Raw genomic sequence first — 14,657 nt, forward strand, 5'->3', positions numbered from 1 at the left:
CAAGCAGTCTCCACCTGATAACCATTTCTGAATTGTTTTCAGATGCCGTATTGTTGCTTTCTGTTACCGTGTTTGCACAGTGAACTCTTCTTATGCCATGTTATAAATGAATCTTGCTTTGCCAGTCTTCTTGGTGTTCATTTTGCATTGCTTTTGATTTAATCACCCAGTACAATATAACACATTTTTTAAAGTAGAATATACAATTTTAATAAGTTAAAAGGACAAGTGGAAAGTATTAGTAACATTTGCAGTTTAAGCTCATTCACGCATGGTAATAGATCTAACCTAATAACTTCTTAACCATTATGTTTTCCTCTTTAGTGAATGTGAATGGGCAGCTGTGGTAGGATTGGAGATTCATGCCCAGATTGCCTCCAACTCCAAACTCTTTTCTGGATCTCAAGTCCGCTTTGCAGCTCCTCCCAATTCTTTGGTATCTTTTTTTGATGCATCTCTACCTGGAACTTTGCCGGTAAGGCTTTTATTTAATGCTGTTTTCATTTGCAAAATGTACATCCTTCATTGAACATAACTCTTAGGAAATAACTTGTTTGGGAAACTTTGAATGGAGTGGGATGGACTAAATGTTTTCTAAAGACTCATCCCTGAATTCTAAGTCTAAACGTCATCATTTGTTCATACATTCATGCACTCATCTCACACATGGTTTAGAATGTCTGCTGAATACTAGGATGTCTGGTCTGTGCTATGAACTGAAATAGAAGGATGAGCAACGATCTTTGTCTTTGAGAAGTTCAAAGACAAGTTGGGAAGATGTGTCCTATATACAGGCAGAGTACTGTGTGATTATTCCTGTGAAGGTCATAAGCAGAGTTTAATTTTGGATCCCCAAGGAGGGATACCTAATTCAGTATGAGAAGGACTGTTGTGAGGAATTAGGGAGGGGGTGTAGTTCGTTAAGGAAAGGTCGTTGGGGGAGGCGGTGTCCGAGGTAGCTGAGAAGCCAGTTCGGAGTCAGGCAGGTATCTGGGGAAGGAGGAGGAGTCTGGCCAAAGGAAGCAGCATATGTCACATGGTATTACAGTGTAAGGTTCATAGTCATTGTGGTTTTGAAAGTTAAGAAGGGCTCAGTAGTGGAGAAAAAGTCAACCCTATGATGCTTTGAGTTAATCACTCATTTGTCTGTTCCTTTTCACTAAAACCCAAGGAATGACTGGGTCCAGTGTACTCACCAGCAAGATTTTTAGCATGTATTTTCATATAGGTGGTTTGCTTTTTGAAGAAAAGGATGGAAGGAACAGTGTGACCATTTGGGCAAATACTTGGCTCATAGTCTGTCCAGGACACGCATTATCAACTGAATGTGGGGTTTCCTGCCAGCCTTTCAGGGAAGGTGTGTCTGATGGTGATGGGAGGAGGGAGTGGGTGTCCTGGGCGAATTCCATGCTCTCTAACATTTAAATACAAGTGAGAACTGGTTAAACCGGACCCCAGCAGGAGCGCAGGGGCAGAAGTTTACTTTTCCCAGAGTCCGGCCACGGCGACTGCTGCAGTGTACCTGCTCAGGGTTTTGGTTGTACTGGGGCGGCATCTCTGTCTTGGACTAGTTCCTTCCTTGCGCTTTTTGTCCTGGAGGACTCCTATTCCGGTAAACCCTGTCTAGGGTCGTCTTTGAATTGCTGTTGGGTCTTTCTGGGAGAAGACAAGCCCAGGAGTGTCTTGCCCTCCTTTCTCACTCTCTTCCTCTGCTTTAGAGCATCTGTTTATGGCGAGACTGTTTCCGTTTGTGAAGAGTTATATTTTACATTTTTCAGTTATAAATGTATGAATTCTCTTTGGGGGCAGAGAGTCAAATACTGTAGAAATAAATATCTATTTAGACAAACAATTCATCACAACACCTTTCCTTTCTTCCTTCTGAGCTCAGAATTTTTTTTTTCCAACATGGTGGTTCATTATCAAGAGACTAGACTTAACTGCAGAGTTCCTTCTAGGTTTTTCCAGGTGGGAATGTAGTATCTAGCAAGGTTTTTATTATCAGTTCAGTTCAGTTGCTCAGTCATGTCTGACTCTTTGCGACCCCACGAACCACAGCACGCCAGGCCTCCCTGTCTCTCACCAACTCCTGGAGTCCACCCAAACCCATGTCCATTGTGTTGGTGATGCCATCCAGCCATCTCATCCTCTGTCATCCCCTTCTCCTCCTGCCCTCAATCTTTCCCAGCATCAGGGTCTTTTCAAATGAGTCAGCTCTTCGCATCAGGTGGCCAAAATATTGGAATTTCAGCTTCAACATTAGTCCTTCCAGTGAACAGCCAGGACTGATCTCCTTTAGGATGGACTGGTTGGATCTCCTTGCAGTCCAGGGGACTCTCAAGAGTCTTCAACGCCACAGTTCAAAAGCATCAATTCTTCTGCGTTCAACTTTCTTTAGAGTCCAACTCTCACATCTGTACATGACCACTGGAAAAACCATAGCCTTGACTAGGTAGACCTTTGTTGACAAAGTAATGTCTCTGCTTTTCAATATTGCTGTCTAGGTTGGTCATAACTTTAACATCTCTTTGCAACTAAGCAGGTTTTCTACAGTTGTGGCTGTGTGTGTGTGCTAAGTCTCTTCAGTTGTGTCCAACTCTTTGTGACCCTTTGACTGTAGTCTGTCAGACTTCTCAGTCCATGGGATTCTCCAGGCTAAATGTGGTCAAATATTAGAGACAATTCAAAGTACCTAAATGTCAGCATGCCTTGAAAGATGTCTCATCATGCCCTAAAGAAGAAGATACTTGCCCAGGTATAAGCATTATCAGGGTGACAGTGAAGGTGTTTGGGACATCGAAGTGTTGAGAGCTTGACTTACAGTCATTAAATGACAACTGAAGGCTAGGAATCCAGTTCGCTTGAGCTGGGATTTGTTTTTCCTCTTTGGAGTCTACCACACTCATGGTTTGGGCAGCCTAATGGATTCTATCAGCAGAACTCATCTGCCTCTTTTTCAGAAATGCTTCTGTCTTTTAAAAGGCCTGTTTTAGCATGTGACCCAGATTACACTAAAACTACCAGAGTAAGACATTTTCACTCTCACAGCACTTCAAAACCCAACGGTATATCTATATAGAAGTTTTAAATGTACTGGAACATGGAGACAGTTGGCCTTTGCTGAGCCTGTGGAGCTGCTTTATTGATGCTCTGATATCCTGACTCTGCATTTGGTTATTTTTATAACAAAAATGGTGAGCGTCTGTCAGATACGCTGACTGGATAGGAGAAAAGGGCAGCCAAAGAATTTAGGTTAGGGTGTCGTCTTTTTCTGTAGACCAAATTCACTTGCTCTGCTGGCCCATTAAAGAGAAAATATAAGAAAGTGTATTTCTGGAGGTATTTGATTCTTCCCCTCTCGCAATTGTGTCTTTATTCATTCGTTCAACTGACATTTATTGGATGCCTCCCATGTACTAGCCATCGTGGAAGCTCTAGTGACACAACTTTGAAGAAGGTAAAGGATAGATGAGAGTTTTGTCCTCATGAACTTGACAAGTGAGCAGGCAGTTACAGTACCGTTCAGTGAACTTGCTGGTAGTGGGAATACAAGGAGAGACATTTAACACAGACATAAGGAATTTGCAGAATTTGGCCAGATAAAAGTGAATGGGAAGTACAGAGACCAGAAGAAAAACAGGACATGGCTTGATCTAGAAGCTGAAAGAAATTTGATGCATTGTAGCCCTGGAGAAGGACATGGCCACCCACTCAAGTCTTCTTGGCTGGAAGATCTATGGACAGAGAATCCCAGCGGGCTATAGTCCATGGGGTCACACAGAGTTGCTCAGTACTGAAGTGACTTAGCACGCATGCACACGTGCATGCATTGTAGCCTAGAACTTCAGTATGGCGTGGCAAGAGGTGAAGCTGGCATGGAAAGCGTAGTCTGTACTACACAAGCCCTGCTAAGCAATGTGCAGCCCACTGCAGAGAGGTACAGGCTCAGAAGCTCCAAGGGATGAGCGTTCCGAGAAGGAGTGAGCACACATGATGTCACACTTCCTAAGAGTCAAGTGAGGTGAGGACTAGGCAGTGGCCATTGGATCTGTCTACGGGGGTATCCTTTGCAAGAACAGCTTTAGTAGGTTGATGGGGGTAGAAGGAACATGACAGAAGAAAAACTCAGGGATGTTGAGGGAGAGGTGAGAACTGAGCAACTATTCCAAGAAGTTTGGCTCAGAAGGAAAAGAGAATGCAGTAGAGAATTTCCTGGTGGTTCAGTGGTTAGGACTCAGCAGTTTCACTGCCAGGGCCTGGGTTTGTCTGGTCAGGAAATGATACTGCGAGCTGTGCGGTGTGGCAAAAAGAAAGGAAACAAAAAAACATGACTTATCACTGATGATATTATTTTTAAAAAAGGGAGTGGAATTCCTTAGTAGCTCAGCAGTTAGGACTGTTGAGCCCTCACTGCCAAGGGCCTGGGTTTGATCTAGTTGGCCAGATAAATAAATACAGAGAGGTGATTTAAAAAAAAAAAAAAAAGGGAAAGGGATGGTTAGGGAGTCTGGAATGTACATGTACACACTGCATTTAAAATGGAGCACAGTGCTCTCTGCTCAGTCTTATGTGGCAGCTAGATGGGAGGGGGAAGGACAGATGCATGTGTGTGTGTGGCTGAGTCCCTTACACTGTTCAGCTGAAGCTGTCACAGCATTGTTAATTGGCTATGCTCCCAAATAAAAAGTTTAATTTAAAAAAAACTTTTCAGTTTCATTAATGTTGGAGAAACTTGAGATGGTTTTAATGATGATGAATTATAGTCAACAGGAAGGTAACATCCCCTTAAAAATATGCTAAGAGGATGGATCTCATGTTAAATGTTTTTACTGCAGTAAAATACAATAAAAACACTTTTTGATGCTGATGAGAAGGAGCGAATGACAAAGGGGCAATTAAAGAGGCTTTTGGTTAATGTGGCAAGTTGAACATATACATGTTAACCTGCCTCTCTCCCAGCCCCAGAGAAACCCCACTGAAATGACAGCCAAAGAATCCAGATGTTGCCAACCTGTGAGAGAATGGGAGAGGAGACCAGACAGCGGGAGAGAAGGTAGAGGCAGGAGGGCCTGACTTAGCAGAGGGGAGTTAAGTGTGGGCCGGGAGAGGGGCAGAAAGCCTGCGGAAAGAGCACTGCTCAGGAAGGAGACGTGTGCTCTGTGCAGCCCCAGGAAGGGTCCCGGTGTGAGATCCGCAGGTATTGTGGAGGGCCAGGGGCAGGTGGAGACAGAGGCGTTAAGTCAAGGTCTAGATTCAGAGCAGTCAGACCTGAGGTCCTCTCCCTGCCCTTTTGCAGCTGCTCTGGCCCCACAGGGGTGTGCAGTCTGGGCAGAAATTCAGCTGCTGACACCCTCCCCCAGGGAGCCGAGGCACTGGGCCCAGACGGTGTCTGTACTCTGAGCCCCGGGCCTGCCCGAGCCTTTCCCAGTGTGACCGTCTCTCCTCTTTCTCACCCCCCAACTCCTTAAGCAGCAATCCACGGGATCCTGGCAGAACTTGACATTTAGGGCGATCTCAGTAAAAAACAGCCCATCACTGACTCGGTGGACCTGAGTTTGAGCAAGCCCCGGGAGATGGTGAAGGACAAGGAAGCCTGGTGTGCTGTGGTCCATGGGGTCACAAGGAGACAGACATGTCTGAGCGACTGAACGACAACAGTAAACAAACAAACAAACCTCCCCAGCCACCCCACTGATTGTCCTCGTGTGAAGGCCCCCAATCAGCAAGGCCTGGGTATTTGCATAGAACTCTGATTCAGCATTTTGGTACCTTACTTTAAAATAGAAATTGACAGCCCCAAACCACCAGACATTTGCAGAAATTGTCCAGCGTAGCAGACAGAGCCCAAAATAAAAGGAAAACTGAAAGAAATCAGATGCAACAGATAACACGTAGGATAAAAATACTGTAAAAATTAAAAGCTTTCATAAATATCCTCAGAAAGGTAAGAGAAGGTAGCTGTATCTTTGAAACAGGAATATGATACCACTTGTTAAAATAAACTTTAAAATTAGGATGGAAAAAAAAAGTCCAGAAGAGTCAGAATATAAAATCAAACCTTTCAGAAAGAATAACACACATACAATGAATTGGACAGTAGGGGGGAAGAAATAGGAAATTGAGAAAATCAATCCAGGATGTCCAACCTCTGATTAATAGGAGTTCCAAAAGAGAGGAAGTAGACAAGGGAAAATTGTTAAACAAATGACACAGATGAGTCTCTCAGAACTGCAGGACACGAGTCTCCAAATCAGAAGGGCCTGCCAGTGACCCAGTACAAGGAATAAAAATAGCCCCCCAGAGCAGGCCCGCCAGCATGAAGGAAGGGAACACAACACCAGTGAAAGCAGATAACCACGGGAAGCTGCTCTGTAACCCAGGGAGCCCAGCTTGGCACTCTGACCAGCTAGAGTGGCCGGGCAGGAGGGAGTGGTGGCGAGAGTGGGAGGCGGGCTCGGGAGGGAGGGAGATGTCTACGTGTGTATGTATATATGAGACGGATTTCAGTCGTCGTAAGGCAGAGACCAACACGACATTGTAAAGCAGTTACCCTCCAATTTAAAAAAAATCTGACGACACAAAAAGAGAAGATACTAGAACTAAGAACGAAGGTCACGTGCAGAGGCCTGGGAATCAGTCCTATTGGACTTCTCAAAGCAGCGCCTATAGGTGGAATATGATGGAATAGTGCATTTTAAAATCTTAGGGAAAAAATCATTCTAACCTGGAATTCTGTGTCCACCACTACAAATCAAGTGTAGCCGTAGACTAATTATATTTTCAGACAGGCAGGTTCTCAACAAATCATCTTTCCAACAAAAGGGAACCTGCTGGAAACATGGAGATGTTCTGGGTTACTGGCTCTGCTACAGACTTAGAGAGCCTCGCAGGAGGGGAGGGGATGGCTCTGGAACAGAGAGGTTGCCAGAAAGAAAGGGAGTGGGGAGGGAACAGCAGGTATGTAATGCTTGTGTGGATAAGAGATTTTTACAAGGAAACCGGAGTCTTTCATTGATTTTATTGAAGTATAGTTGATTTACAATGTTGTGTTAATTTCTACTCTACTGCAAAGTAACTCAATTATACACACACACACACACACACACACACACACGTTCTTTTTCATATTCTTTTCCATTATAGTTTATCATAAGATTTTGACTATAGCTCTCTGTGCTGTAAAGTCTGTGCTAAGTCACTTCCGTTGTGTCCGACTCTTTGCAAACCTGTGGACTCTAGCCCGCCAGGCTCCTCTGTCCATGGGATTCTCCAGGCAAGAACACTGGAGTGGGTTGCCATGCCCTCCTCCAGGGGATCTTCCCGACCCCAGGGATCGAACCTGAGTCTCTTATGTCTCCTGCATTGGCAGGAGGGTTCTTCACCACTAGTGCCACCTGGGAAGCCCTTGCTCATCCATTCTATGCACAGTAGTTTGTATCTGCTAATCCCAAATTCCCAGCCTGTTTATCCTCCACCTTGCCCCGCCTTGGCAACTACAAGTCTGTTCTCTATATCTGTGAGTCTGAGAAACTGGAGTCTTAGAAAATAATAAGCAATAGGCAATAAAATTAAACTAATGATAAAATGAAAAGCCTACAAACTCCAGGAAGAAGCAAAACGTTCGAGAAAGGAAATGTGGTTGGAGTGTACTGAGCAGCTCAGCAGACACAATTTACACGATAATGACAAACACCACCTACTTATTTAACAAAAACTGTGATGTAATTGGGATATTGGCAAGTCAAAGAACTAAATTGTTATCTACCATGATTGGAAGTCATGTCCTAAATTGATAAAGTAATAAAAAAGTAATGTAAGGATACGCTTTAGGAATATTTTGGAGCCACGGTTAGGAGCAGCCTCTTTCTCCTTTTCAGGCCCTAACTTGACTGATTGGTTTTTGTTTTTGTTTAATTGGCTGTTGTTATTTCCTTTAGCTTTTTATTTTTTAAATAAGGCAATGAGTGAAAGATTTAGAGCTCCCTAGAGACGGATTATGAAGCAAAAGGTTTTTCAACAAGGTTTTTGTATCAAGATAATATTAAGTAATAATCAGATATTATCTCTGCTGATTTCTCAGCCTTCTGATGGTGAAATTTTCTCTTTTTTTTCCCCCAAAGTTGAAACAGTGACCGCACCCCACCCATTCCCTCACCTGTAAATCCCACACTTACCCCCTGTTACGGGGAAAGGCTCGTTCACATTCTAGACCCTTCGCCCCAGGGTCAAGCACGTACAGGTGTCCCTGCTTCCCCATGGGTGGGATGGCCTGCTTCCTACCAGCCTGACTTTTCCACGTGAACGTCATTCAGATCATCGTGGGCTTGCACTTCAGTCCAGTTCAGTTCAGTCGCTCAGTCGTGTCCGACTCTTTGTGACCCCATGAATCGCAACACGCCAGGCCTCCCTGCCCATCACCAACTCCCGGAGTTTACTCAAACTCATGTCCATCGAGTCGGTGATGCCATCCAGCCATCTCATCCTCTGTCGTCCTCTTCTCCTCCTGCCCCCAATCCCTCCCAGGGGTGGCTTATTTTGTTCTTGAATGGATAAGTAATAAGCATGGGTAAATTCCATGGGACAGAATAAGATATAAAAGTATTGCAAAACATCTCACCTTGTAACTTACATAAATTATCTCTTGGGAATGGCATGGGCAAAGTCGTGGCTTCATGTTCCAGAAACAACCACGTTGGGTCATGGAGACAGTTGGTCAAGTCTCCTTCGCAGATGAAGGCAGGATTGTCACATGGCAAATGGCCAAGAGCCATGCCGAGAAAGTGATGCCTTGTCCCAAGGTCCCCTGGCACAGTTTATTATTAAAAATAGGAAGATAAATACCAGACACGCCAGCTCAGAGATCTGAAGGTGGTTCAGGACTGTTGGGGGTGGGGGTTGGGGGGGCAGGCACTGCTAGTTTTCCTTATAAATTATAAGGAAATTTATACATACATGTAATATTTTGTTAAACAACTGAAAGTTAGATTTAAAGCAGTGACATACGGGGAAGAGAAAGTCATTGATAGAATCAGGTTCCTGAGAAAGCGGGGGCTGTCCCTGGAGCCTAGGGAGAAGGCAGCTCTCGCTCTGGAACCTCGGGGAAGGGGAGCCCTCCACTCCCAACTGAAGGCAGCTCTCGGGGCTGGGTTGCGGAAGGTTGGGAGGCTTCCCTGGTGGCTTAGACAGTAAAGAATCTGCCTGCAGTGCCGGAGACCCGGATTCGATCACTGGGTGGGGAAGACCCCGTGGAGAAGGGAATGGCAACCCACTCCAGTATTCTTGCCTGGAGAATCCCATGGACAGAGGAGCCTGGTGGGCTGCAGTCCATGAGATCACAAAGAGTCGGACACGACTGCGGGACTCTCCCAGCCCCCTTCTGATTTTTCCTTCTCTAGCTAACACTGTCTCTTGCATCTCTCGCTCCTCGGCGGTGCTCTTTCCTGCCTCTGTTAGTGTGTTTGGATTTGGGGTTTGTGGGTGAGACGCTCTCTCAGCTTGTCTGTGCTCCCATCATCCCTGTTTCTCCCTGGCTCTTGAGCGACAGTAGAGAATCCCAGGCTGACAGGGCTGTCCGCTCAGCACGTGGGAGACTCGATTTCCTTGTCTTCAGGCATTCGTTCCTGCGAGAAGTCTGCTCCTGTCTGTGTTTCCTCTCTGACAGCTCTGGCCAGGATCCGTCCAGGAATGGAAGTGTTTTTGTTTGTCCTGCTCGGTACTCTGTGTGATTTCTCTGCCCAAAGACTCAGCCCAGGACTGTGGCTGTGTCACTGGAGGGATTCACAGTGGTTCTGCTGGCCCCCTTTGGGCTTAAGGGATGGTTTCTTCATTCACTTATGGGCCCCCAGCTGCCACACTGCCGGGGTGATGCTGCCCTTCAAGCCCCACCTCCATGCTGGCAGAGTGCCGGGGGCTGTCATTGCTCAAGACTCTCTCTCCACCCGAGGCCTGAGGTGGTTGCCTCTTCCATGTGAACTCCTCATTCAGTGGCACAGGATTTTCTGGCTGGATCAGGATTTTGTGGCTCCTGTCAGCTCTCTGCCCCAGTGGAATCCCAGCCTTGACTTCTTCGCCTTAAGTGCCTGAAATTGCCAGCATCCAGTGTCTCTTCAGCCTGGTTAACAAGGTTAGTGGTGGTAGGGTCCACTCACATTTACCCAGTGCTTGCTTTATGTGTGTGCAGTTGTTTTAACCTCGTCAACACTTTGAGGCAGTGCTGTGAATATCCCAGTTAGGTAGGAAGTGGAGAAGTCAGTCTGTTGTTCCATGTCCAGCTCTAACTGTTGCTTCTTGAATTGCATACAGGTTTCTCAAGAGGTAGGTCAGGTGGTCTGATATTCCCATCTCTTTAAGAATTTTCCAGTTTGTTGTGATCCACACAGTCAAAGGCTCTGGCATAGTCAATAAAGCAGAAGTAGATTTTTTTTGGCACTCTCTTCCTTTTTCAGTGATCCAGCAGATGTTGGCAATTTGACCTCTGGTTCCTCTCCCTTTTCTAAAACCAGCTTAAACATCTGGAAGTTCATGGTTCACGTATTGTTGAAGCCTGGCTTGGAGAATTTTGAGCATTACTCTACTAGCATGTGAGATGAGTGCAACTGTGCCATAGTTTGAGCATCCTTTGGCATTGCCTTTCTTAGGGATTGGCATGAAACTGACCTTTTCCAGCCCTGTGGCCACTGCTGAGTTTTCCAAATTTGCTGGCATACTGAGTGCAGCACTTGCACAGCATCATCTTTGAGGATTTGAAATAGCTCAGCTGGAATTCCATCACCTCCACCAGCTTTGTTTGTAGTGATGCTTCCTCCCATCCAAATACTAACCAGGCCCGACCCTGCTTAGCTTCCGAGATGAGACGAGATCGGGTGCATTCAGGGTGGTATGGCCGTAGACAGTAGTGATGCTTCCTAAGGCCCACTTGACTTCACATTCCAGGATGTCTGGCTCTAGGTGAGTGATCACACCATCGTGATTATCTGGGTTGTTAAGATCTTTTTTGTACAGTTCTTCTATGTATTCTTGCCACCTCTTCGTAATATCTTCTGCTTCTGTTAGGTCCATACCATTTCTCTCCTTTATTGATCCCATCTTTGCATGAAATGTTCCCTTGGTATCACTAATTTTCTTGAAGAGATCTCTAGTCTTTCCCATTCTATTGTTTTCCTCTATTTCTTTGCACTGATCACTGAGGGAGGCTTTCTTATCTCTCCTTGCTATTTTTTGGAACTCTGCATTCAGATGGGTATATCTTTCCTTTTCTCCTTTGCCTTTTGCTTCTCTTCTTTTCACAGCTATTTGTAAGGCCTCCTCAGACAACCATTTTGCCTTTTTGCATTTCTTTTTCTTGAGGATGGTCTTGATCCCTGTCTCCTGTACAGTGTCATGAACCTCCGTCCATAGTTCTTCAGGCAGTCTGTGTATCAGGTCTAATCCCTTGAATCTATTTGGAAAGGAGTATGTCAAAGCTGTATATTGTCACCCTGCTTATTTAACTTATATGCAGAGAATATCATGAGAAACGGTGGACTGGATGAAGCACAAGCTGGAATCAAGATTGCTGGGAGAAATATCAATAACCTCATATATGCAGATGACACCACCATTATGGCAGAAAGCGAAGAACTAAAGAGCCTTGTGATGAAAGTGAAAGAGGAGAGTGAAAAAGTTGGCTGAAAACTCAACATTCAAAAAACTAAGATCGTGGCATCCGGTCTCATCAGATCATGGCAAATAGATGGGGGAACAGTGAGAGACTATTTTGGGGGGCTCCAAAATCACTGCAGATGGTGACTGCAGCTATGCAATTAAAAGACGCTTGCTCCTTGGAAGAAAAGTGATGACCAACCTAGACAGCATATTAAAAAGCAGAGACATTACTTTGTCAACAAAGGTCCATCTTAATTGAAGCTATGGTTTTTCCAGTAGTCATGTATGGATGTGAGAGTTGGGCTGTAAAGAAAGATGAGCACCGAAGAATTGATGCTTTTGAACTGTGGTGTTGGAGAAGACTCTTGAGAGTCCCTTGGACTGCAAGGAGATCCAACCAGTCCATCCTAAAGGAAATCAATCCTGAATAGTCATTGGAAGGACTGATGCTGAAGCTGAAACTCCAATACTTTGGCCACCTGATGTGAAGAACTTGAGTCATTTTAAAAAGACCCTAAAGCTGGGAAAGATTGAAGGTGGGAAGAGAAGGGGATGACAGAGGATGAGATGGTTGGATGACATCACCGACTCAATGGACATGAGTTTGAGTAAATTCCTGGAGTTGGTGATGGACAGGGAGGCCTGGCATGCTGCAGTCCATGGGGTCACAAAGAGTCGGATACGACTGAGTGACTGAACTGACAGACTGCAGAAGTCAGATTGGAACATCGTAGTCAGGCTTCCAGGTTCATAACCGTTTGCACTTCTGCCTTGGACAGCTACCCCTGGGTGGTGGGGGCCCCTGGGGATTTCCATCCTTGCTTTTGAGCTTGGCTGTGTGTATTTACACAGTTCTCTGTGTACGTGTCTGTGTGTACGGACATCCTTGTTCTCTTCCCCGCCTCCACTCCCCGCCCTGCCCAGCGTGTCTGTCCTGCTGGCTCTGCCTAACTTAGGCTGTGGTTACAGCCTCCCTCCCCGCCTGCCATCCTGATTAGTGACCCTTCTTCGGAATGTTTCTTAGGACTCCAGGCATTTTTATCTTCTCATTTTACCTTTAGTTTTAGAATTATGTGGAATCCCATCATAAATCTTCAGACTGGAAAGGTCACTTGGCCTATTTTCCTGCTGGTAGGCAGGATTACAGCTAAGCTAAGAACAGCATTCTTTGTTTTTATTAGCCGGCATTCAGCTTCATTCATTACCTTGACCTAGTAAAACCCCTTACTGTGGTACAGAATTTTCCTTAATTTATTAAATCATTTATTTGTGTATAGAATTATAGACAGAATCTTAGGTTATTTCTTCGAGTCAGTTATTTCCTATTTATCAATGTCATTCCAACTCGTAATATTTTGTATGTGAGATGTGAAATGGGAAGAAAAACAGAAAAAGAAGTATATTTGTTTGATAAAATGTCTAGAGATTTACAACTCTGTTTCTTTCATAATTTGCTAATGTTTCCAGTAATGGCGAGATTTCAGCAAAGCATCAAGTGTGCTTGAAATATATGCCTGTGCAGATCACAAGCGCGCACACACACACGCGCGCGCGCGCGCTCCCATGCTCACTTTGTCATTTGAAGTGCTTGCCCCCCTGGTGTCGATCCCCGAGCAGGAGAAGGCAAAGCAAAGAGAAAGTTGTTGCTTTGCTAGTGCCGGCTGCTGGGTGACTGGTCTGTTTGTGACCAGGAGGTACCTGCTTTTGCTTATTAGGCTGAGCCGCATTCCATTGATGAGAGGCCAGGACATCTGACACATTGATAAACAGTGCTGCTCAGTTTCATTAAAAAAAAAAAATTTCTAACTCATATTAACTCTGACCTTGGTTTGCTTGTTTGAAAGTGCTTAGGTGTACATGACGTGGAACCTCCTAGTAACTCTTAACTGTCTCTTGCTTCTAGAACTGGGGAAAAGGCTATGGAAGCCCGCAGGAACAGGCTCTGCTTTTCTCAGGATCAGGATTTTGCTGTCTGAAAAAACACTGGGGGTTTTCCATGTCACAAAGGTGCTTGAGATTAGCCCTGGCAGCTATGGCGTGAAAACTGGAACTGGGATATTGTTTACCCCATTTTACAAAACTTTCTTTTATTCACAAGAATGTTACTGTTAGCACGCAGAAGGGGAATGAAGAAGGAAGATGATCTGATGTGATGCCTGCCTTCTGGGGACTAACAGACAATGCAGTTATCACGCCTTATGCTGGCGATTCCATCTTGAACGTGTATGCAGATCACTCTGAGAGGGATCCTGCCCCTTTAAGAGATGATAATATGAATTCCTTTGTAAAGTCTTTGAGATTATTATTTTTTAAATTTCTTATGGCAGATGTATTATCTGGGTAAATCTGCAATATCCTAGCTCTCTGAACATAGCAGATATTGGTAATAACTTTTGTTTTAAAGGACCTAATAGGTTTAGAAATACTTAACTAGTTCTAGTGAGCATTAGGCTTAAGCACTTTTCTGACTCTTAATTCAAAATGTAATTATAAACATTTTTTAATTCAAAGCTTCTAAATGGAATAGAAATTCAAGAAAACACCATTTGGAAAAAAGTATTTAAATGCATACATTTATAATCAGATCTATATTTGCCTCTCTGTCCATTCACACTTAAATGATGGTTGGTTGTTTGACTGAGAAGACCAGATGTGACAGTTTTCTATTAAAATGTTTTCCATTTCAATGATTTGCTCTAATGTAATCTGTGGAACTGATCACTGCACTGTGCTCTCGCCACTCTGAGCCGCTGCTACGCTTGTCCCTCTGTCCTCTGGGCAGGGGAGCTCCCGGGCCCAGTGTTTCGCCCCGTGACCTCTTTGACCCTCTGCAAAAGAGGTGTGTCTGTGAGCTCATGCTTGCAGGTGTGGGTAGGCTTCCTTTCAGCTCCTGAACCCTCTGATGGTCCTGCCTTGCCCTCTGTCTCATTAATTGGATGTCCCCCGTGGACTCGGATGACCCATGACAACGATGGACTTTCACGTCCAGTGGGCAGCATGGCCTGTCCTCCCGC

At 44.9% G+C, this 14,657-nt stretch overlaps 1 protein-coding gene across 1 annotated transcript in view; it reads left to right on the forward strand.

The window, feature by feature from the left end:
• The window catches only part of GATB (glutamyl-tRNA amidotransferase subunit B), a 97,150-nt gene that overhangs the window by 1,865 nt on the left and 80,628 nt on the right, over nt 1-14,657 (forward strand). The window contains exon 2 of the mRNA XM_020903358.2: nt 325-475. Coding sequence (XP_020759017.2) covers nt 325-475 — 151 coding nt within the window. The remainder of the gene's footprint in view (nt 1-324; nt 476-14,657) is intronic.

This window comes from Odocoileus virginianus, chromosome 12 (genome assembly GCF_023699985.2).
Source record: "Odocoileus virginianus isolate 20LAN1187 ecotype Illinois chromosome 12, Ovbor_1.2, whole genome shotgun sequence".
In the NCBI taxonomy this organism is placed as follows: domain Eukaryota; kingdom Metazoa; phylum Chordata; class Mammalia; order Artiodactyla; family Cervidae; genus Odocoileus; species Odocoileus virginianus.